The sequence below is a fragment of the Puma concolor genome, chromosome C2 (assembly GCF_028749965.1).
Source record: "Puma concolor isolate L17-30 chromosome C2, mPumCon1.1.hap2, whole genome shotgun sequence".
Lineage (NCBI taxonomy): Eukaryota > Metazoa > Chordata > Mammalia > Carnivora > Felidae > Puma > Puma concolor.
The window spans coordinates 117,574,136-117,599,981 of record NC_141675.1 but is presented as its reverse complement, the minus strand read 5'-3'; the positions used below and the strand labels follow the sequence as shown (position 1 = coordinate 117,599,981).

Below are 25,846 nucleotides of genomic sequence, written 5' to 3'. Positions count from 1 at the left end.
GGAAAGAGTCCGTGAAAATGACACTTTTTTAGGCTTACCCTATAAAGAAACCTTAAATTTGTTACTCCTTATAAATAATGTTGACTTTGGAATTAGACCAAGAGTAAATTATAACAAAGTTTTGATTTTCTTGTGATTTCCCATTTCCTAGTGAGCTTCAGTTATTCAGCATTTTGTCAGAGATCACAGAGAAGACTTTTGGGATACAAGAATAAACCTAAACTTTTACCCCAAAATTTTTTGTTAAATTTTATTGTCAAAAATACAAAGTCTCTCTTTTGTCTTCATAGCATTGATCTGTTTTCTTTAGTGTGCCAAACATGCGCAAGCCTCTCTTACCTAAAAAAAAACAACCCAAACCAAATGTTTCCTATTGCTGCTGTAACAAATTACTATTAACTTAGTGACTTAAAACACAAATTTATTATCCTGCATTAGACTTCTGAGGTCAGAAGTCTAAAATGGGTCAGCAGGGTTGCATGCCTTCTGGAGGTTCTATGAGAGGATCTGTTTTTCTTTGCCTTTTCCAGAGGGGTGGGAAGCGGGGGGGGGGGGGGGGGGGGGGTTGGGAAGAGGTAGCCTGCTGTCCTTGGTTTGTGGCCCCCTTCCTCCATCTTCAAAGCCAATTGCATAACATCTCTTTTGTCTGATCTTTTACCAGGACATTTAAGAGTCCCTTTTATAAGGACTCTTGTATTGAATTGGGCCATCCCAAAATAAGCTTCCATAAGAGATCCTTCACTTAATTGTGTCTGCAAAATTGGTTTGCCATGTAGGGTAACATATTCACAGGTTCCAGCGATTAGGATGTGGATGTTGTGGGGAAGCCATTATTCTGTGCCCACCATGATAAACAACCCTCTGTCCCTGCAGCTATGGTTGCTTTTTCCCTTCACTCCAGATGGAAGAGTTGGCTATGGATTCCTGTCTCTGACACTTTAACTCCTTTCCTCTCATGCATTCCTTAACTTCCTACATTAGGAGACTTCTGCCCAGAAGTTGTTCCTGCTACACCAGATGCTGCCTGGTTATTAAATCCAATGGATTCTTTTCAATCTCTTGGCATCATTTGACACATAAGACCATTCTCTTCTTGAAATTCTCTGATTTTATTTTTTTCTGAATTAAAAAATTTTTACCTTTCTATCTGTTGTCTTTTCTGTCTCTTTTTGGCATTTAGCCTTTCTTCATCTCACTCTCAAGTCTTCCCCAGGATTCTGTGTTCAACTCTCTCTTTTTTCCGTATATTCTCCTTTCCTGGGCAATTTCACCACACAGAGACTTCAGCGGCTACTTAAACATTGACCTCAAGTTCATATTTCCAGCAAAGACTCCTCTACTGCTTGAAGACTTACTTATCCTGTTCCACAAGAATCCTCAATCCCTACCCAAATCTAGCCAAGAGTGATTCTAGATACCTCTTTGTGCTTTGTTCTCTCAAATCATCAAGTCCTTTGGTTTCTACCTGTTTAATACCACTTATATGTCTTACACTCTTTTAGCCTTTCCATACCCACTGCTCTGTTTTAGCTAAACTTTCCATTATTTCTCCCCCAGATGTCTTTGACAGTCTTTCCACTGTTCCCTTCTGATTGATTCTCTACACTGTTGCCAGTGGTCTTTTTCCTTTTTCCTCCTGTTGTGCCAGTTTTGGGGTACTTAAGTTCTCTAGCCCTCCGTACCTCACCAAATGCCCTTCTTTTTTTTGGCTGTTCCTAATCGTTCCTCACTTGTCAGTTGGGCAATTCTTTCAGGAAACTGTCTTTGCATTCCAGCTAGATTCTTTACCCTTTCATTGTGTTTGCTTTGCACCTTGTATTTGTCTCTACTTACCCATGTTTTGTAATGAAATGTTTATTCAGCTCTTCTCACTGGTCCTCTAGGATGGCTTGATGGCATGGATGGCTAAGCAAAAAAGTGGCAGATATTAGTTACCCTCAATCTCATACCCAAAGATTCCCATTTTGGTGTAGAATCTCTTACATATCTGTAAAGTTTCTTTTTATTGAAGTGTAATTGACATACAATATCTTATTAGCTTTAGGTGTATATCATAGTTACTCAATATTTTTATACAGTATCAAATGATCCCCATGGTAAGTGTAATTATGATTTGACATTATACAAAGTTATTATAGTATTATTGATTGTATTCCTGATGCTGTATATAACATCCCCATGAATTATTTATTTTATAACTGGAAGTTTGTATCTCTTAATCCCCTTCACCTATTTCACCTGCACACCATCTCTCCCCACTCTGGTAACCAAGTTTGTTTCTTGTCTCTGTCTCTGTTTTGTTTGTGTGTTTATTTGTTTTTTAGACTCCACATATAAATGAAGTATATGATATTTGTCTTTGTCTGATTTGTTTCACCTAGCGTGATACCCTCTAGGTCCATCCTTGTTGTAAATGACAGTATTTCATTCTTTTTCTTGACCAAGTAACATTCCATTGCATATCTATATAGTTCCTCTTCTAAATCTGTCCATCAATGGACACTTGGGTTGGTTACGTATCTTGTGTATTGTAAATAATGCTGCAGTGAACATGGGGGTGCATATATCTCTTCAAATTGGTAGTTTTGTTTTTTTGGATAGATACCCGAAAGTGGAATTGCTGGATCATATGGTAGTTCTATTTTTAATTTTTTGAGGAGCTTCCATACTATATGTTTTCCATAATGGGTGTGGTTGCACCAATTTACATTTCCACTAATAGTGTATGAGATTTCCCTTTTCACCATATCTCCACCAACACTTGTTATTTTTTGTCTTTTTGATAATAGCCAGTCTGACCAGTATGAGGTAATATCTTATTATAATTTTGATTTACATTTCCCTCATGATTAGTGATGTTAAGCATCACTATGTGCCTGTTGTCTGTCTGTAGTTGTCTTTGGAAAGATACTTGTTCACGTCCTCTGCCTGTTTTTTAATCAGGTTGCTTTTTTTTTTTTTTCTTTTTTTGAGTTGTGTCTGTATATTCTCCTAAGTTTTATACATTTGGATATTAATGCTTTATTGGATGTATGATTTGCAAATATATTCTCTCATTCTTTGCCTTTTTGTTTTGTTGATAGTTTCCATATGTGTGAATTTTTAAACAATAGATAATAGAGTTGCTGTTTCACAGCTTTTTATTTATTTTTGTTCTAATCATAATTAACATCTTTTTGCAACATTACACGTTTCTCATCTTTTTAAGCAGAATAGTGTGTTCTATACATTCACCAAAGAATGTTTAATCATTCCTGTTATTAGATATTTAGGATATTTAAAATATTTCACTATTGTGAGCAGTGCTTGGGTGGGCATCCTTATATAAATATTTTTAGAAATGGAATTTGAGATCAAATGGTATGAAAAAGTTTAATGTATTTGATATCTGTTGCCAAATTGCTCTTCAGCAAGGCTTTAAAGAAAATCACTTGTTACTCCTACCAGAAGTATATAAAAGTGCCTTTTTCCCCTCAAAAAGTGAGAGTCATCACTTGTTTTTTCCAAGTTATAGGGGGAAATGCTATCTGCTTTTAGTTTCTATTTTCTGAGTTCCTAGTAAAATTGTTTTTTCCCTTGGACTTTTGTATTTCTTGTTTTGGGAATTTCCCAACGATTTCCTTCTCTATTTTTCTATCGAGGCAAGTGTATTTTCTTACTGAATTTTCTAAAACAGATTTTAAATGTATACAGTAGTAACCATTTCTCTGTAGTATATATTGCAGATATATTTTTTTGATTTGTTATATTTGTAAATTTTTGGTGGCATTTGAAGCATAACCATTAAAAACATTTTTTTTTATTGGGTGCCTGGGTGGCTCAGTCAGTTAAGTGTCCGACTTCAGCTCAGGTCATGATCTCACAGTTTGTGAGTTCAAGCCCTGCATCAGGCTCTGTGCTGACAGCTCAGATCCTGGAGCCTGCTTCGTTCGGATTCTGTGTCTCCCCCTCTCTCTGCCCCTTCCCTGCTCATGCTCTGTGTCTCTCTGTCTCTCAATAATAAATAAGTGTTAAAAAAATTAAAAAAAAAATTTTATTTAAATGCACCACTCTTTCAGTGTAATGATTAGATTATATTCCATTATATGTATCCAAGATTATATTCACCTACACCTTTTTTCTAATATGTTCATATTTTAATTTTTAACATTTAAAACTCTACTGAAATTTATTTTGTGTATAGGGAACAGGCTTTGTCCTGGACACAGACCCCAAGCCATGGTGGTCAGTATATTCTGGACCTTGTAAACAGGTCCTTACCCTTACATATTATCATTTACATATTTTGAATGCCTATTATTTACCATCTTGGTATTAGTGCATATAAAATATGATAGAATATGCAAGAATTGAAAGACGATTTCCAAGATTTTTAGCAAGAATAGCAAGCAGGATTTTGGAAGCGGTATAATTTTGCCTGGATCTTGAAGAAATTTGTGCTTCCCAAGCTTCCCATGGGCATGAATTCAGAAGTGGCTCACCTAACAGAAGCAGAAAATTAATATCAATTTAAATGAAAAAAATTTGGCAACAAGAGTTATATAATATTATAATTAAAAAATAGGTAGGGGCACCTGGATGGCTCATTCGATTGAACGTCTGAACGTCTGGCTCTTGTTTTCGGCTCAGGTCAGGATCTTCCCGTTTGTGGGATTGAGCCCTGCGACACAGGCTCTGTGCTGACAGCATAGAGCCTGCTTGGGATTCTCTATGCTACTCCCCCCGCCCCTCCCCGCTCCTCTGCCTGGCCTCTGCCCCTTCTCCCCCTGCATGTGCACATGTGCACACTCTCTCAAAATAAATAAACATTAAAAAATAAATTAAAGGTATTTTTACTATTAATGTAAACAAAAAGAAAAATATACTAGGTACTCATGTGCCTATCACCCAGATTTTACAAGTATTAACTTTTGGTTAGCACATTTCTGCTTTTTTTCTAAAGAAAAATAGATAACAAATCTTTGAAGCTCCCTATATCCTATTCATCTCCTACCAATCCATCCCCAGAGGTAACCACTAGCTGGAATTAGTTTCTTGTCTACCTGTGTTTTTTGTTGTTACAATTCAGCCTATCTAAGCTTTACCGCAGATTTATTAGTAAATTTTCATTCATTTGGCCAAGTCTAAAGGAAGAGACTCAGATGTTACAGTAAGCACTGCAGATTAATGCTTTCTGTACATCACCGTGGTGTTTGGTAAGGCGTACATAGCCATGTTTTTTGGTTTAAAAAAATATAACTATAAATCCTAGGCCATTTATAGAAATTGCTGAGTTTTTAATTTGTTAATTAAGCTGTACATACAGATTAGCAAGGATTATCTGATGTGCTGTACACAGAACTGGAATGTTTCACATTTCTTTTTAAACCCCTACGGCTTCTTGTTTATCCTCAGTACGAAGTTTAGAATTTTAGGATAAAAAGGACTTAGAGACATTTGTATTCTACCTCTTTATATTTTAGGAATGAATAAATTGCCACTAAGAATTTGACTTAAGATTTCAGAATTAGCATATGATCTCAAGTTTGGTCCTTTTGCTATTTATTAATGCTCCATAAATTTAGGTAGTGATTTTGATGTAATATTATCCTGAACTCCACAGTTTGAATTAAAATGTCAGCAAATAATGCACTTGTACAATAAAATCACGCCATAATTTTTTTTTTGGTAAATATTTTTTATTGTATCAATTTTTTTTGTGGTAGGTTTTTTCTTTCTCTTGTACATTTATCATAAAATAATGTTCCCACGTGTCTTCTCCTACATGTGTCTACATTACTTTTTAACTTTGGAACTTGCTTTATGTGGTTCCAAATATTTTCAGTAATATCAATTTGATGTGTCAGGTTTTTTTAGTGTTTTACTGAAATATTTTATTTTGACTTGCAAAATATTCTTGAAGTTAGAAATAGTTTCTATGTAATTATCTCATTTGAGGTATTGTCTCCTTAGTTGATAGATCAGGAAGTTTAGAATTGTAGATGTTCAAATGATCACAATAAAATCACTCAGAGAAGATTAATAATTCAAATATTTTCTGAATCTGAGTTCAAAAGCCCAGTATTATGTTGCTTATATTTCTGACATATCAAATTATTTATCTGTTACATACAAAGAGGCTCTGAGATTAAATATATAAAACAAGCTTTTGACTCTTAATCCCTACTTTTTTTTTTTTTTTACTCAGAATTGCTTCAGTTTTAAAAATCTTTCTCACCATTAATTATTTCCTTGAAAACTTGGGCATGTAAACTTCTTTAGAAAACTTTAGTCAGTTTGGTGTAAGAAGATAAATAATTGTGATTACGTTCTCTAAGATTGAACGGTTACTTTTATGTGAAGATTAATATAAATTAAATCCATTATAATACTTTATCAACTGAAAATTATATATTTTCGTTTTACATAATGTTTACTCAGGCAAATGGGGGAGTCAGAATATATATTATGCTGTGTCATTCCGTAAAGATGCTTAATGTGTGCCCAGCACATTTGATCCTGGGGCTCCCGAGCTGATTGACAAGTTCCAGTAGAGGAGACTATATAAGAAGTTGCATGAGAACGTTAAGGTCTGTTTGCTGTGGTAGCATGGACGGTCAGGAAGGACAGAAAGGACTAGGGGAATAGCAGGACTAGTAGGCCTACTGGAGGAGAGTGTCAGAAGAGGAGTCTGCAGAGTTGGGACTTGAGTCTGTTTAAGGATTTTAAGCAGAAAAATGCTATAGTTAGATTCCATCGACATCATGATTAGGTTTTATTAGCTGCATGCAATTCATGACCTTAGTATCCCTGTTACTAGGTAATCTACCTTCTGTTAGGTCCATAAACTAGGTTATGATTGTGACAGACCTAAGTCTGGGGTGATACTTGCAAGGTTCCTTGATGAAAACGAGCCACATGTTTATCTCTGTGCATGTATATAAATATTTTCTAAAATATTTTTCGAGAAAGAGAGAGACAGAGTGCAAGCCAGGGAGGGACAGAGAGCTAGGGAGAAGCAGGCTCCAGACTCTGAGCTGTTAGCACAGACGTGGGGCTTGAACCCAGGAACCGTGAGATCGTGACCCAAGCTGGAGTTGGATGCTTAACCGACTGAGCCACCCAGGCGCCCCTGTGTGCATATATATGATGTGAATAAATTACAGGCTAAACAAATGGTTCAAGTTTCCTTTAAAATAATTATTACTATTTTTACAAACCATTGTATTTAAACTTCCCATGGAAACTTCTGTTGACTAACTTCTTATTAGCGCTATAGCCTTGAGTAACTTGTACCTGCTCTGCTTGCAGGGACAGTATGATGTAAATGATAGGATAAAATAGCTTTGAACTGTTGAGACATACTGTGTAAATTCAAAGCATTGGTTATTGCAGGATTTGGGAAAAGATGAGAGCATTTTCTTCTGAGTTACTTAATTTGGGGCAATTATATAAAAGATACTTCTATTTTACAAAACTTTGCAGTATTTGATATTGATTGTCTCTTCACCCCTCTGGAAACTATTCCCGGTGCAGCCATTTCTTTGGTCTCATTTCTTTCTGACTGCAGTTTTAAGAGTTTTTTCAAAGGTTCTTGGGGTGCCATGTTCCCCTGGCTCTTCTCCATCCTGCGCTCTCCCTGGGATCTTTCATCTCTTCTCATAGTTTTAATTACCAGGTATGTCTCATAAACCCAAGACAGATCTTTCTACAGCTTCAGACTTCAGTGTGAGATGAGCGAGCACTGCTGTCGATGTGTGTAAAACTGAAACCTGTTCATTCTCTTCTGTAATCTGGTTCCTGCCTGTTTTTGTGGTCTCATCTCATGGACTCCCTAGCTTAAATTTTGTGGTATAGTAAGAATAGCTATTGATTGAGCACTTATTTTGTGCCACAGACATTGAGCACTTCACTTGCATTGTCATATTTCATTTTACCACATCCCTATGGGATAGTTGTTATAATCTCATTTTACTGATAAAATTCTAAGAAGTTAAATAACATGGCCCAGGTCATATAGCTTGGAAGTGGCAAATCTGGGACTTGAATACAGGTCTCTCTAATACCAACTGTGTGCAAATATATCAGATTGCACATAATCCCTGTTATTTGTTCCTGATAAAAACATAGTCCTTCCCATCCCAGCCTTTCTAGTTTGATATATAATTAAAGACTCAGGGATAAACTGCAATAAGAATGAAGTGATAACTTCTGGGAAGGTCACATTGTTAACTATTTGTTGATAATAGTTCCTAAAGCAGAAGTATATCAGGTTTCCTTTACACTCAATGTGTAGTTGTAGTGAGTCGTGATTATGTATGATGAGCCTCTAGCAAGCATGGTCTCCTTTTGTTTAATACGGCTCTACTGAGGTGTGCTCTTAACCCCTGGGTTTAGCAACTCGACATCCTGCCAGTTCTCCCCTCCTTGGTATGGTATCTTCCCAGGCAGTGTTCTCAGTCTGGAATCTCTTCATTCTCCCTCCTTCTGTTTGCACCTTTCCCTTGCTTGGCAAACTTCTCCACTTTAACAACTTAGCTGAGGCATTGCCTTGTGTAAAAAGCTTCCCTGATCTTCTGTATCTGTATCTCTAGGCTAAAATCATCTTGCCCTGTATTACTTAAACGTCTTGCATATATAGATGTGCATATTCAACTGTCATAGTGTCACAATGTGCTAATATTTGTTTATGTTTTAGTCACTCTCATTAGAAGATGAGTACACTGAGATAGAAAACCATGTCTCAGGCATTTTTGTGTCTGTAATGTCTAATGCCTTATGTACTTTTATTGAATTACTGTCTGATCAAATGACTAAATGATTGTTTTTTTGCTAGTGTCAACTTTTCCAGATGCTATGACCCTAAGAACACTGTATACTGGTTTTTTTTTTCAATTGAAGGATTAATGTACTTGATCAGTAATCATAAGATTAAAAGACATAGAATGTCTTCCATTTTTGTACCACAGCCAACTGTTCCCAGTGATAATTTACCATACTTTAAGCAGGTGTAATGACATGTACATTTTAACATGTGTTAGATTGTACATCTTCATGTTTTAAAACGTTGCATAGGATTTTGAGTGTTAGGTGAATGTTAACCTTTTAAATCCATTCTATTCTGAAAGTATAAATTCAATGTTTTGTTATCAGAGATTGCAGTAATTCATGCTGATTTTTATTTGTACTGCTAATGTTATGTTTATTCATTAAGACTGTAATGACCTCAAGTATTTAATTAAAGTCATGTTTTCAAGTATATAGCATAATGATCTAAAAAATTAACTACTTTCAACAGTAGTCAAAGTAAAAAAGAAATCTAGAGAGGCTTATTTTGTGCCAGTCTCAGCATAATTATAATTTTCCAAAGTGATTTGTATGTTTGAAGGACTTTTTTTGTTTGAACCTAGTATTTTAGTAAGAAAGGAAAGCATTTTTTTTTAAGTTTACTTATTTATTTATTTAGAGAGCACAAGCAGGAAGGGGTAGAGAGAGAGAGAGAGAGAGAGAGAGACAGAGAGAGAATCCCAAGCAGGCCCCACACTCTTAGCGCGGATCCCAGTGTAGGGCTTGAACTCACCAGCCGTGACATCACGACCTGAGCTGAAACCAAGAGTCAGACACTTAACCGACTGAGCCACCCAGGTGCCCCTAGAAAGGAAAGCTTTTAAAGTAAAAAGCAAATATCTTTGGTAGCTAGCTTTAAGAGCAGTGTTTCAAAATATGTAATAGCAATTACTTGGAAGGTTTTTTTAGGCTGACAGACAAGAATGGAGAGAAAACGTTAAGATGCAACCTGTGTAATACAGAAGGAAGGACAGCAACCTGTTTCTTGTTGTAAGGTATAGGAGGGCTAGGGATTGTGGATATTTGTGTGCTGCTCTGTACAAGGTGTATAATTAATATTTATAGAATAAATGATGCACATAAGCATAATGTGGGCATTTGTTCCCTCATGGTAATTGTTTTCGTTTATGGTCAGGTTTGAAGCATGGTGGATCTTGAAATGCATCATACATTTTTCAGAGGACAATTGAATTTGTTTTAATATCATTTTAATCTAATTCATTGTATATCTAGTAACTTGAGTTACCTAAAATATCATATAAATGCGACATTATCCATCCATCTCTTTTGGATAATCATTTATTGTATTTTGTTTAGGGAATTATTTTGTGTTTAAGTCTTATTTGATATTTAGTAGTTATGAATTCTTCAAACAAAATAATAAATTTATATTCTTAAAAATCACACACAGCTTCCTTAAGAAGTAAATTCATATTTTTCAAAGTTGATAATGCAGGCAAAATTTCTGTATGCACAGAGATATCTGGACCTCACATACAACCTCAGCTCCTTAAATTCGTGCCAGTACCATACTATCTTGATAATTACAGCTTTGTAATACATCTTGAAGTCTGGACAGCTCCTTAAATTCGTAATCTGTCATGGTTCTCTTTGACATTCCCATTGACCCCACCACGGGCTGACAAGGTTGGGGTAAGGGGATGCTGCTAATTGTGGCTTACTTTATTCTTGCACTTACTCAAGCTTAGATATACTTCCATTCATTTCCCATGGTGGGTAGAGATGGTTGAAACATTTAGAAGACTAAGGCTCTTGGATAACAAAGGAAATTAATATGGAGAGTAAATTAACTTCATTCACAAAAACCAAAGCCCTCAACTACAAGGCCCCACATGATCTGGCCTCTGGTGTCCTTCCCTGCTCCCTGTCCTTCCCTGCTCCATTCTCTCTGGGTTTTACCACATTGACTTGCATGCTGATGCTAGAACATTCCTGCATACCCCCATGTTAATGCCTTTGCCCTGGATGTTCTCTCTTGCCCTAGATATATTTGCATGACTAACTCCCTCCTTCAAGGCCTTGCTTGGATTTTACCTTCTCAAGAAGGTCTGCCCTGATCACCCTAATGTAAAACTGCAACCTGGCTCCCATGTCCATTCCTGCCTCCCTTTAGCCTGCTTTACTCTATATTCTTTTTTTTATAGTAACTAATCACCTTCTAACATACTGCATAGCTTATAATGTACTTATTTCTTACATTTATTATTATTGTTTCTTTTCACTAATGTGTAAATTTAGTAAGGGAAGAGTTTCTGTGTCTGTTTTTGTTTGCTTTTTTTTGTTGTAGTCATTTGAATAAAAAGGTATATCTCAAGTACCTAGAACACTGGTGTCTAGCGTCCAGAGGGTGGTCAGTAACTATTTAATTGGTTTAATAAGCGACCAGTTTGGTTTTTGCAAGACCGAGTGTGTTCTTCCTCAGTGTGCAACCCCTAACTTGTCTGCCTCACACCTCAACTCTGTCCTTTCTTTTTGTTATATGAATCCTTTGAAGACATCTGGAATTAAAAACAAACAAACAAACAAAAAAAATCAACACAACATATCCAAGAGAGTCAGGGCTAGAAAGATGAAAGAACACCCCTTCTAACATCTAAGCTCTTTTTTTTTTTTTTTTTTTAATTTTTTTTTAACGTTTTATTTATTTTTGAGACAGAGAGAGAGAGAGAGCGTGAACAGGGGAGGGTCAGAGAAAGAGGGAGACACAGAATCCGAAACAGGCTCCAGGCTCAGGGCTGTCAGCACAGAGCCCGACGCGGGGCTCGAACCCACGGACCACGAGATCATGACCTGAGCCGAAGTCGGACGCTCAACCGACTGAGCCACCCAGGTGCCCCCTAAGCTCTGTTTTTTTAAACTCTTCTTGAGATGATCCTCAGTGAAGATGAGTTGGCAGAAACCCTGACTGTATCGCATAGGAATGTGGCCCTGTGGTTTTAACACAACAGCTGTGTTATGCTGCGACTTTCTCTCTATATTCCCAAATCCATGGTGTTAATGAATGGTCTTCCCTCTTGTATTGTGCAGTGGTTCAGCCTGAAACAGAAATGAGCTTTAGTGGTAGACTGAATTGCCAAGGTAATAGGACCATTATAATAGGTTTGTTCCTTTATACCTATGCCAGGTTTAAGAAGTCTCTAGGAATTAAGTGACTTAGGTTCTGGTTTTGACTCTAAGCAACTTGTCGTCTTACAAGTCTGAGTTTATGTTTCTTCGATTGTAAATTGAACTAGACTTTTTTTTTTTTTTTTTCTGATTCTCTGAAGTTTAGCTATGTCATCAAAAGTATTTTAAGCTTTATAATTTTAGGAACACTCTTCCAAAATATGTTAGCACTTAAGTTAATAATCATGTTATTATACTGTATTTAAGATTTATACTTGGGGGCGCCTGGGTGGCGCAGTTGGTTAAGCCTCTGACTTCAGCCAGGTCACGATCTCACGGTCCGTGAGTTCGAGCCCCGCGTCGGGCTCTGGGCTGATGGCTCAGAGCCTGGAGCCTGTTTCCGATTCTGTGTCTCCCTCTCTCTCTGCCCCTCCCTCGTTCATGCTCTGTCTCTCTCTGTCCCAAAAATAAATAAACGTTGAAAAAAAATTTTTTTTTAAAATAAAAAAAAAATAAAAAAAAGATTTATACTTGGAAAGGTGCTGCATATCTAAAAACAGAGCTGAACACACCGTTGGTGTGTGTGAATCTTTAGCCATGATAAATAGCTCATGTGTTAGAATCCTTTTCCTTCTTTCTCTTATTTCTTCTCTACCTTTTGTACTCTCTCTTGTACAACTTTCTTTTATTTTTTTCCTTTTTTGCTTATAGAACAAAAGGATGACACTTCAAGGATATTTCTCAAGAATTTTGTTTTTGAATCTGTTTCATTCATTACTGAACTGCCTGAGGTCCAGCAGATTGTCCTATACGTAGTAGATGTTCCTTATATGTTGCTTGAGTGAATGAATTTGCTTTTATTTTCCCCTGATATTGGATTAACTCAAAAGTGATTTTTAAATTTTTATTATTTTAAGAAAGGTGACTCTTGTGATGGTGGGACTTGATAATGCTGGTAAAACGGCAACGGCAAAGGGAATCCAAGGAGGTAAGTTGAAAATGTTTCTTATTAAATTACTCTGAATTATTTATTTATGTAAATTGTTTTGTTACATAATCATTTGGTACAGATAGTATACACTCCATCTCTTTATATTCTTAGTAGACTTGTGGCTAATATGGGGAATAGATTCTAGCTTACTAGTACCAGCCTATTAACATGTTTCAGATGTGAATAAATGCAGAGGTGCAGAGGATCCTTGAGGTCTTTGATCAGATAAAAGACATTACATCTGTCTTCTCAGCACAGGAGGGAAAAAGTAAAAAAAGGACATGCCCATCTTTAAGGATACCTATCTTCCACTTGCATTCTCTTGGCCGGAATTTAGTCCCAAGGCTGCACCTAAATCAAACGGAGGTAGAAATACAGTTAGCCAGCATGTCTTTCCTTGCGCGTCTTAATTGTTTTTCAATATGATATGTAATTTTTATAGTTATGTTAAAAGTAGGGCCTCTTTTTTACTAAAGAGTTTTATGTCACTTATATTACATCTCATTGGGTGTATTTACTTAGTCTTAATTTAATGCTGTTTACTACAACATAGAAGCAACTGTGCTAGTGAGTTTGTTGTGTACCCAGAAGATGTAGCATCAGCCAAGCATGAGTATGAATTGAGAAGAAACTTAACATATATTTTTTGCTGAAAAAGAATGTTGCAACAAGATACGCATACCAAATAGTCAGGGGCTTTTATTTATGGAGGTTTATGAAAGAAAATTAACACCTTGCAAAACTTGCTTTTGAAGGAAAATGTTTTGCCACCCCATATTCTAGCATGTAATATTAGATATAAATTGTGTATTATTATCTGTGGATTCTTATGGTACCCCTCGTGCTATCTCCTAGCTTATATCCTCACAGAGCACTGACTGTCATCATCTTAACCAGGGGCTGGCAAACTTCTTCTGTTAAAGAGCCAGATAGTAAATATTTGAGACTGAGGATCACGCAGTCTCTTTCCCAACTATACAACCCTGACATAATAATGCAAAAGCAACCATAGGCAACATTTAAACAAATGAGCATGGCCACCTTCCAATGAAACTTTGTTTATGGACACTGAAATCTGATGTGTTATGAAATACTATCCTTTTGATTTTTTTTGCAGTTATTTTAAAATGTGAAACACATTCTTAGCTTGAGGGCCATATAAAAATAGTGAGCCAGATTTGGCCTGCAGGCCATGACTGCTTATCTAAACATCTTCACTTCTTCCATTTCTTCAAAGCCTTACATTCAAGGGAGTAGAATCTAAGAATCAGACTATCTAATTTGTTGTGTGTACTTAGAACATCCTCTTTCCATTAGGATCTTTCTCTTCGATTTTCACCTCCATATATTCATCGGTTTCTCTTTCTGAGTTTAGAAAAAATACTCAGGGTGATACATCATGAGCAAAAAGTCAAAGCTGCTTTCCACTTTGAGCTCCCCTCTGGTTCTGTTTTTGTTCTTTATCTCATATTTGTTTACTCCTCAGCCTACTCCAGTGGCTGATTTCTTACCTTTTTTCTTTTTTTAAAGATTCCAGTTATATAGAGCTACATGAAATTTTCCAGTGGAACCTTTTCATGCTTTTGTATTTGTTCATGCTCTTCCGACTTGTCTTAGTACAGGGAATATCTGCTTTTAAAGCAGAATATCTAAATGTCTCTAAAGATGGTTTTTTTGTTATATAGTCTCCTTTATGAAGTCTTTTCCAATCTCCTGCTACCTTTACCCATTCCCATCACCATCAGTAGACTTGGCTACTTCCTCTGCTTTGGACTATATTTACCTATACCTGCTTGTATCACTACTTAATTACCCCCTTTGTTCCTGTATCCCTTCACCTCTCCAGACCATAAATTCCCAAAGGGCAGTTTTACTCATTTTGGTGTCTCAGTTCAGCCATGCCATAGGTGTAGTAGGTGGTCTTCTACAACATATCTGCCATGGCTTCCACTCTTCAGCTTATTTCTGCCTCATTTCTGTTTCTTTTCTTCCCTTTCTCCTCCCCCCCCCCCCCCACATTTCTTTTGGGATATATCTGCTTCTCTTCTAACTGTAGTGTCTAAATCCACATCCTCAGTGTCTTTCATCTAGAATGTTATAGCTTCCTAATCAAGGAATACTTTCTATACCTTGACTTTTGCTTCTTTCAATCAACTTCTCTTTTTTAATGGCTGTCAAAGTGATTGTATTCATTGGATATAGGTTCAGTTGTCCTAACAAGAGACCTAAAATAACAATGGCTTAACAAAATAGAATTTTATTTCTCATAATAGTGCATGCAAAAGTAGTGTAGGGCTGGCATAACACCCCCATGGTGTTATGTTCCTTCTCCTCTTTTTTTTTTTTTTCCCTTGCCTACCTGGTCCAAGATGGCTCACTAGTACTGTGCATTTCAGCTGAGGGAAGAGGTAAAGTGGAAGGGAGGCCATTTTCTTTTCCTTTAAGGGCATGGACTAGAAGCTGCCACATCACTTCAGTGGTATTTTGGAGCTGGCTCTTACTTGCTCTTATTGGCTTATATCAGCTATCGAGATCCAGTTAGGTATATCCCTTCCCAACCATGTGTTCAGGTACCTCATACTGGTAGTTTGAAATTGGCCATAGTGGGAGTATTCACACCATGGAAAATGACAAACACTACATATCAAAGTCCTGCAAGAGAGGTTAAATGTTTAATGCTACACCACTAGCTCACTATCTGGAATATGTTCTAATAGCCATTCCTAGCTGCCACAGAGGCTAGGGATTTAAGTTTTTATCCTAAATAGGTGTGTGCTCAGCTAAAAAACTAGGATTCTCTGACTGTCCAGTGCTATTTCCTAATAATTTCTAAGGAACAGTTGTTTTTTGGGTAGCAAAATTCTTCTTTGTGTAAATTGGTCCCTAACATTGTTGGATATTAAAATATCTTCATTGTATTATGTTGTTTGTTTATGTTTCCCCTTTTCTCCTCTATGTAAGAGCTCTGTAAGGTCAGAAGATGGATCTTATTATTGTGTATCTAGGACCTTGCACGGTGCTTAGCATACAATAGATGCTCAATAAATAAGTTATTGATGATATATTTCACTTTATCTTGGACTTCGCAGAGATTGTCTTAGCGCATATACTTTACCGAAATCCTCAGGGTTGGGGACCATTTGTCTTTGTACCCCTGGTTCTTATATGATCCCTGATCTATAATAGACACATGATAAATGGCTACTAGCATGAATGGATGGATAAATATGTGGCATGACAAAAGGAAGGATGGATGTAAGAACAGTAGCTTCAGCTGTCATGGCAGTCTGTAATGTTGAGCCACTAAATACTTTGTGCTAAGTATTAAGGATACAACGATTGGTCCCAGCTACTGGGAAGGTATAGGCTATTGTGAAGACTAGCAAGAAGACAGAATATTATGATAGTGCAGGTGATACTGAAAGTAGGAAGGAATTATCAGAAAGGATTTATAGGGAAGTTGTATCCAGAACATTTAGTCCTGAGTCTTTTTTTTTTTTTTAATTTTTCTTTTTTTAACGTTTATTTATTTTTGAGACAGAGAGAGACAGAGCATGAACGGAGGAGGGTCAAGAGAGAGGGAGACACAGAATCGGAAGCAGGCTCCAGGCTCTGGGCCATTATCAGCCCACAGCCCAACATGGGGCTCGAACTCACGGACCGTGAGATTGTGACCTGAGCTGAAGTCGGACGCTTAACCGACTGAGCCACCCAGGCGCCCCTAGTCCTGAGTCTTGAAACACAGAACTGTGAGTAGGAACCAGAGGAAAGGATAGACAAATCAGGGAGGGAAGACTTTTAAAGTTCTGACCTGGATTTGAGTCCTGGCTCTGCCTACCATATAACCTTAAAAAAATTACCTAATTTGAATTGGTTTCCTGAGAATGTTGCCATCATTTTATCTGTGCTTATGTTGCTCTCCTGCCTAGAATGTTCTTCTCCCTTCTTTATTATAATTTTGTGGTTTTTAAGACTTCATTTTTATTTCACGGCCTTTCTGAAGCCTTTGTGTACCATAACTTTCCCCTCCCTCCTCTTTACCCTTTTCCTCTTGAATGCCCTCAGTCTTAGTCTGGGCTGCTATACCAATCCATAGGCTGGGTGGCTTAAACAACAGTTATTTCTCACAATTCTGGAGGTTGGAAGTGTGAGGTCGGGGTGCCAGCATGGTTGGGTTCTTGATGAGGGAGTCCTCTTCCTGATTTACAGACAATTATCTTCTTTCTGTGTTCTTATGTGGTGCAGAGAGACACAAGTCAAACTTTCTTGTGTCTCTTTTTATAACGGTAGTAATCCCATCATGGGGACTACACTCTCATGACCTCACTGAAACCTAATTACTTCTCAAAGACTCCACCTCCACCTCCCTAACACACTGGGGATTAGGGTTTTAACATAGGAGTTTTGCAAGGTGGTGGGGGAAAGGGGGGGAGGCATGGACACATGTAATCTATAACATCCTTATAGTATCCTCTCTAGACTTTTTTCATAGAAATATAGGTTCTTGTGTTAATTCCATTAATACATATCTGTTGATATTGTACTGTATGTTCTTTGAGGACAGCAACCCTATCTTATTCATCTTTACATCCTAATGCCTAACAAAGTCCTGGTACTGAGTAGGTGTCTATACGTATTAGTTCCCTCATCCCTACTCCAGCATAGTTGATTTATTTGCACTGATAATTTCCTGGGGGCACCTCTAAACTCGTATTCAAAGATGGCTGCCTGTTTTAACTATGGAAACCAATTCTGGCCTGGATTAGATCCATTTGTTTTAGATGTCTAGGGCAATCCTGTTTTAGGAATATCACGCTGCTTATATTGCTTCTAAACTTTTCTTTTTCTCCTAGATAAAGAAGATCTTAGAAAAGTGTGACTTGTAACGTCTCTGCTAACTTTCTAGGGAGTTGTTTAAATTTTTTTTAATGTTTGTTTATTTTTGAGAGAGAGAGACAGAGAGCGTGCGCAAGCAGGGGAGGGGCAGAGCGAGAGGGAGACACAGAATCCAAAGCAGGATCCAGGCTCTGAGCTGTCAGCACAGAGCCTGATGTGGGTCTCAAACCCATGAACCGTGAGATCATGACCTGAGCCAAAGTCAGTGGCTTAACCAACTGAGCCACCCAGGTGCCTCTAGGGAGTTGTTTAAACTGCACTAGGGGCGCCTGGGTGGCGCAGTCGGTTAAGCGTCCAACTTCAGCCAGGTCACGATCTCGCGGTCCGTGAGTTCGAGCCCCGCGTCGGGCTCTGGGCTGATGGCTCAGAGCCTGGAGCCTGTTTCCGATTCTGTGTCTCCCTCTCTCTCTGCCCCTCCCCCGTTCATGCTCTGTCTCTCTCTGTCCCAAAAAATAAATAAACGTTGAAAAAAAAAAAAAATTTAAACTGCACTAAAGTAGTTGCTGAAAGGGAGTAGTATGTGGCAAGTCTGTTGCCCAGTCACACCTAAGCCTAGCAGCAAATGCCTTTCAAATTTATCTTTGTAATAGCAAATATTCTGTTGAATGTGGGAATAATAACACTAGTGTTATTCAGCAGAGCTTTCTGCAATGATAGAAATGTTCTGTATTGGCTCTGTCTAGTGTAGTGTGGGCCACTAGCCTTGTGTGGCTCTGAGCACTTTAGATCTAGATAGTTCTATTGAGAAACTGAAATTTTAATTTAATTTTAATTGATTTTAATTTAAAAAGCCTAGTGTAGATTGTGGCCATTGTAAACAAAGTCCAATGGAGTAATGTTTGTTGTGGATTCTGGTGGTGAAGAGAGAGTGAAAGAGACAAACATGAAGTTTGAACTCTTCTTCATAACCATTGAGTCACCAGGTTCTATTAATGTTTCATGAGTTCTCTCTTTCCATTCTTCTCATTTTCATATCTCTCTGAAAAGTGGCCGTCACTCTCATTTCTAGTCAGCTCTAGAGATTTTGCAAAGATGTACCTTAAAAAAGCACTACTTTAGTCACATTAATTATATGATTGGTCTGCTGAAATACCTTCAGCTTCCATTTCTCTGTCTTCAGAACTCTCTTAAGTCTGCATTCCCAATCTTTTTTTTTTTTTTTAATTTTTTTTTTTTTTTCAACGTTTATTTATTTTTGGGACAGAGAGAGACAGAGCATGAACGGGGGAGGGGCAGAGAGAGAGGGAGACACAGAATCGGAAACAGGCTCCAGGCTCTGAGCCATCAGCCCAGAGCCTGACGCGGGGCTCGAACTCACGGACCGCGAGATCATGACCTGGGTGAAGTCGGACGCTTAACCGACTGCGCCACCCAGGCGCCCCTCTACATTCCCAATCTTAAGGGTTTGCGCCAAAGTTCAGTTTGTACTTTCTTTCCTTTGCTATTTCTGCTACTTAGCTCACTCTTTTGCCTGTCTACATACTACCTAGCTTTAAGGCCTAAGTCTGAGCTCCTAGTTGAAGTCTTTCTTGAACCTTAGTTATCTTTTTAATGTTGTCATTATTACCACCCCCTTGGCAGTTATAATCATGCATCCTATGCCTTCTTTGTATTGTCATATACAGAAGTCCAAAAAAATTCAATTTTAAATTTATGAAAACATATGAAACATGTTCCTTAGAAACAATGAAATCTGCTCTATGTTTGTAAGCTGTCCTGAAAAGTTTTTTTATTTCAATTGTAGCTTTAATTCAGTAGTTTGAAAAGAGTGGTCCTACTCTTCATAGCTTCTCCCATTCTTTGGTTCTTCTCAACTATTCTCTAAATATTCAGTTTTTCTTTATAGCTTCACAGAAGTTGTAATGGTCCCTGGGGATGGCTGTAGTGTTGAAGGGTTGAAATTTTTATTGTTTGTAACTTGGAGAGTCAATAGCCTTAAAGGCAAGAGTTCATTTATTTATTTATTCGTTCTACAGATATTTATTAAGTACCTGTTATATGGTAGACATTATTTAGGAGCTGGGGTCAATACAAAACAAATAAGCAAAATACAGAAATTTTTGTCTGCATGGAGCATAAATTCTGGTTGGATATTTTATAGTATCTACCCTTCCCCATATCTACCAGTATGCTTAGATGTAAAGCTTAGTGTGTAAGCAAATAATAAACATTCCAATTAAGACTAAATTATGAAAAATACTTTTTATGTCCTTTAATTTGTGTAGTTAATGTTATTAATTTAAAGTCTAAGGTTGTTTCTTTTGTGTCATTTGAAACAGAGTATCCTGAAGATGTAGCTCCTACTGTTGGATTTTCCAAAATTGACCTCAGACAAGGAAAATTTGAAGTCACCATCTTTGACTTGGGAGGTGGAAAACGAATTCGGGGTATCTGGAAGAATTACTATGCTGAGTCCTATGGGGTAATATTTGTTGTGGATTCCAGTGATGAAGAGAGAATGGAAGAGACAAAAGAGACAATGTCAGAAGTGCTAAGACATCCTAGGATATCGGGAAAGCCTATACTGGTGTAAGTAATGTTGGTGTCATTGTAAACACAGGAGCAGTGGCATTAGCCAATAAAAAAATTTACCAAAGTTCCAAAATAAGCTAAAATAAGCTGAATAAGCTAAAATCATCATGTCCTAGTATAATAAAATGTATGCAGTTAACGGGATTGTTTATATAGTGAGACCTTATTGTGATGTTCTCTGTAGGGATTAAGGGTTGAGGCTATATTATAAAGAAGAGTTATACTTCAATCTTCTGGGTATTCAAATGTAAACTCTTTGTTTTGTTTGATAATTTACTTTTTATCAAATTTTGCATTTTGAGATGACCTATTAATAAGATTCTAGAATGGTTTTCAGAAAATTTTTTGCCCTCTTTTAATAACTTATTTATGTTTTGCCTTTGTCCTGTTTTTCTTAAAGAGTATTCTTGTCTGGAAGTTATTTAAAAAGTTTATTCTTCTAATGCCACACTGATTGCCAAATTTTTATTTCTATATTTCCAAATTGAATATGTGATCTGTGTTATCAACTTAGTCATATGCTTGTATCACTTTGTCCAGCTGCCTAACACTCTTTACAAAGTGACAAAGGACTTTTACACCACCTGCCCTCATAGCCTTTCTGCATAGTAAACACCAGATGGTGCTGTACCTATAAGACGTAGTATAAAGTGAAAGTTCTTTAAGTTGCTCTTAAAATCAGAGCGAGCTGAATGTGTGCCCTTGCCTTCTTGTCCTTTTTCCTCATGCTTGTTTCATTACTGAGGATTTAAAAAAAAAAAAAAAAAAAAACAACCTGCTTACCACATGGTTAAGTGAGAAATTATCAGCAGAGTTTCTTACTGGTTCTCAGTAGTAAATGAACATTTTTAAATGAGGCAGTTTGGAAGCTCTGAATACACGAAGTAAGACTTTATGGCATTATTTATTGGTACAGGTTTTATGGCTTAATTTTTATACATTTAACCAATTAGAAAAGTGATTTGTGTAATAAATTCTTACCTTTATTGAATCTGAAGGAAAGTTTAATAGACATATATATGAAGAATGAATTTTGTTGAACCACATAGGCTTAATTATTCTCTACACGTTTAAGCAAAGAACCAGCGTCTTCTAAAATAAAAAGTACTAATGACTGAGAAGACTGATGCTCATGTGTAACATAATCGTGTGTGTAGTTTTTAACCTAATAGTCATTTACTGAATTTATTCATTTATTAATTCGTGCATGTGTTAATGAAGCAAATATTTACTGAGCATCCACTATGTGCTAGTCATTGTTCTGGTGTTGGGGATACCGCTGAGAACAAAACAATATAATCCATGGGTGGCCTGAGAAGCTTACATTCTGGGGCTGGAGACACACAGTAAATGTAATAAATAAGTTATATCAGACATTCGGTGATAAGTATATTGAAAAAAAAGTAAAGACCTCTTATCCTATGGTGGTGGTATGGCAGGGGTATGTTGCTCTTATAATCAGGATAATCATAGTGGGTCTTACTGAGGAGATGACACTTGAGGAGAGAGAGGCAGTCAGGCAGAGGTATGTGGAAAAGCCCCGAGATGGGAGCATGCAGTTCATAAGCGACTGCAGTGATCACTGAAGAATCAAATAACAGCAGGAGGCCTGCTTCCAATTCTTTCACCTCCCTCACCTAATAGATTATCAGAATAGAGGTGAAAAAACCCAGAAAACCTCCAACTAGGGGATTGCTTCACTATTGTAATTTTGCGGTCAGTGAGATCTCACAAAGACATGAGAATTCATTATGGATACTATAATATGCTTGTGAAATATAGAATGATTTGCCATTTGACCAATTTTCATCTGGGGAATTTTACAACCAAAGGGTTCTTATTAATAAAGGTAAACTGCTTTTTGAAATGAGTGTGCTTAAAAAGTATACAAAACATTCAAAAAGTATACATTGTTAATAAATTTAGAACATGTAGGGAAGAGTGAGTTAAAAAACGTTGATCGAGGGGTGCATAGGTGGCTCAGTTGGTTAAGCATCGATTCTTGATCTCGGCCCAGGTCATGATCTCAGGTTTTGTGAGTTCAAGCCCCACATCGGATTCTGTGCTGACAGAGCTTGGGATTCTGTCTCTCCCTCTCTCTGCGTCCCCCCGCCCCTAGCCCCCGCTCTCAAATAAATAAATAAACTTAAAAAAAAAAAAAGTTGATTGACCATGCAGAGCCAACCACTGCTAACATTCTGATGAATTTCCTATGCATAGTTTTGCAAAATTCATAATATATACAGTTGCATATAATATATAAAAATTTGTACCTCACCTTTTTACATTTTTATGTATTTTTTTAAGTTTTATTTACTTTGCGAGAGAGAGAACACATGAGCAGGGAAGGGGCAGAGAGAGGGAGAGAGAGAATTCCAAGCAGGCTCTGTGTTATTAGTGTGGAGCCCAATGTGGGGCTTGATTTCATGAACTGTGAGATTATAACCTGAGCCAAAATCAAGAGTCTGACGCTCAACTGACTGGGCCACCCAGACTCCCCTTAATTTTTATTTTTTAAAAAAAGTATATATATATATACATATACGTATATATGTATATAAATTTATTTATTTATTTTTAAGTAAGCTCTCATGACCCCAAGATCAAGAGTCACATGCTCTTCTGACTAAGCCAGCCAGGAGCCCCTGTATCTCATCGTCTTTTATATGTTTCTAAACCCCTCTTAAATATCTACCCCAAACCTGTGTTTGGAAATTCTCCTGTTTACCTTTTTCTCTCCGACCTACAAGTAATTCCTCTTGTTGATATTACTGTATTAATATGGCTTGAGTCTCCACTTCCCTCTCTATTCGCCTTGATGTACTTCCTTTCATCCCCTCTACATTCCTCCCCTGTGTTACTTACTGGTCTTGACCAGTCTCTCTGTTGTCTATCCCATCCTCCAAGTTCTCCTCTGCATTGCTAGCAGGAACCTTTTTCTTTTTTTTTTTTTTTTTTTTGTGATGTTTTTCAACTTTACAAAATTTGGTGTTTTACCAAAAAATTTGATGTTTTATAAAACTGGTACATGCTGTAACAAGTGAAACAACGCAGGAGTATATAAAGAACGTGAGAGCTCTTTTTAGCATACACATTTGATCATTTTACAGTTCCTCTGCTTAAAGTCCTTCAGGTAGCCTTCACTGCCCCATGCAGATAAGAAATTGTGCTTAACTGATACAACCCTAGCATGTAATAGGTGTGACATTGAAGAGTCCACTAGGTAAGAAGTGGGAAGAACCGTGCTAAGCTCAGTGCTAGGAGCTCTGGTGGGTTGTGGAGAGGCAGGGCAAGGTTACTTGAATTAGGAGGCAGGCTCTAGTGCCCCTTGTTGCACTTAGCTGCTTCCTTCCAGTCCACAAACATCTGGACCGATCAGGAGCAAAATTTAATGACAGCATCTCATCTCATCTTCTGTTCCTCCCTTGACTGAGCCTAAACCAGCTGATTTAGGACCCACAAAGCCTCTCAGAACTAACTTCAACATCTAGATAACTTTCTCTTCCCACCCTAGAATGATGAACAAACAGAGAACAATATCAGACCTCTGAGAAAATTCCGCCATTCAACAGAAGGAAATAAACCTGAAAAATTAGAGTATTGTCTATAATCACAAAACTGCAAATTGGTGGAGCCAGAATTCTTTCATGCTATGGGAGCAAAGTTAGATCAGCACAGTAGAAGGTCCTAGACAGTCTCTGGCTCTGCCTGACGTGCTGTTGCACACCAGCCTGATAGCATGTGTCACTGCAAATGAAGCCTCAGACAAATGTCACTTTATGTCACAGCCTTGAGAGTTCTCTTGAAAGGTCAGAATCATAGAACATCATTAGGCTTCTGTGCTTTATTAGCTCAGAAGTTATGTTTTACAGTTCTATAGCTTTACTACTTAATAAGCATAATATTTTGATGAAAATCTCTGAAATAATGGTGAAAAATTGACAAACCATGGGTTTGGAGAGAAGATGGAGAGTCTGGAACCTGAATTCTAAGAGCTGGTGTGCATTTGTTTATGAGTCTGGCAAGTCACTTCACTTCTTTGGACTTAGTGGTTAAATACCTCTTGTATTAAAAGTAGATGTAAAATATTGTAATTCTGTTTTTTGTATTCAGCTGTATATAATCATGTGAACCGTTTCAGTAGAAAAGTAAAAGTGACTGAAGAGATTAAAAATAGATGCTATTCAAACTTTTTGCCCTGTAATCATGTTAACCCGTTTATTTACTTAGAAAGTGTTCCTTTTACTCCCCTAGGTACAATAGAGATTAACCTGTACTCTGATTAAGGTATGAAATATATTATCTACCCTCATGTACCCTTGTATACTCTTGCTTTAACAATTTATAACTTAATTTTTAAAAAACTAAAATTAGATACTCTGAACAGATGAAGACCTTTCCAATAGAAAAAAAGTGAGTAACTTTTGCAGTAGTATGAATAGCACTGGAATCAACATAACCTCCAATTTCTTTTTTAGTTGAAACATAGTTGACATGTAATACTAGTTCCAGGTGTACAACATAGTGATTCAGCAATTGTGTATACGTTACAAAATGCTCACCGTGGTTGAGTGTAGTTACCAAATGCTCACCGTGGTTAAGTGTAGTTACCGCCTGTCCCCATACACTTACTACATCATCAACTGTATTCCCTTGCTGTACTTTTCCTTCCCATGACGTATTTATTTTACAGCTGCAAGTTGTAACCTCTGACTTTGAAGTCAGACAGGCCTAGGGGAGGTTATTTGCTCTGAGTTTCCGTGTCTACACGTGTAAATAAGGATCTTAGTAAGTGTGTTGTCATGAGAATTTCACATCATGTATTTAAAGCAGCTAGTGCAGTGCTTTACTAGTGGCTTTGCAAGTGTGATTGATGATGGATATGAATAGTTATTGTTGATGATATGCTGTGTCTGGATGGAGATGAATTAGGAGAGCTTTTAAAATGTCTCATTATATGAATTCAGGCTACATGAAGCTTTTGATTACAGAAAATGACATAGTTTAGTAGGTGAGAACATGAGCCCAGGTGCTCATAGTAATTTTACCAGTAGATTTTCTAATATTGTCCCTCTAATGCTTAGTAAGTTTTTCCCTTTAAGGTAATCATTTTAAGGGAAAAAAATACTTTTAGTGCCTAGTAAGTGTGTGGATAACATATAAAATATGTTAAGCAACCAATTAAGCATTCTGTTTTTTTTTTTTTTTTTTTTTTTTTTTTTTGCTTAGGTTAGGTGATTTTTTTTTTTTAAGATTTTACTTTATTTTGTTTATTTATTTACTTTTTGAGAGAGCACACGCACGTACATATGAGCTGGGGAGAGAGGCAGAGGAGAGAGAGAGATTCCCAAACAGGCTCCGTGCTGTCAGTGCAGACAGAGCCCGACACAGGGCTGGATCTCACAAATCGTGAGATCATGACCTGAGCTGAAATCAAGAGTCGGATGCTTACCCAACTGAGCTACCCAAGGCGCC

The 25,846-nt window shown here is 37.2% G+C and overlaps 1 protein-coding gene across 4 annotated transcripts in view; it reads left to right on the top strand.

Annotated features, from left to right (window-relative positions):
- ARL13B (ARF like GTPase 13B) overlaps window positions 1-25,846 on the top strand; it is a 70,471-nt gene that overhangs the window by 1,096 nt on the left and 43,529 nt on the right. For 3 of the 4 annotated variants that reach the window (XM_025913241.2, XM_086675674.1, XM_086675675.1), the window contains exons 2-3: window positions 12,870-12,940; window positions 20,119-20,368. In XM_025913241.2, the coding sequence (XP_025769026.1) occupies window positions 12,870-12,940; window positions 20,119-20,368 (321 nt within the window). The remainder of the gene's footprint in view (window positions 1-12,869; window positions 12,941-20,118; window positions 20,369-25,846) is intronic. The other variant, XM_086675676.1, reaches the window with a different exon arrangement.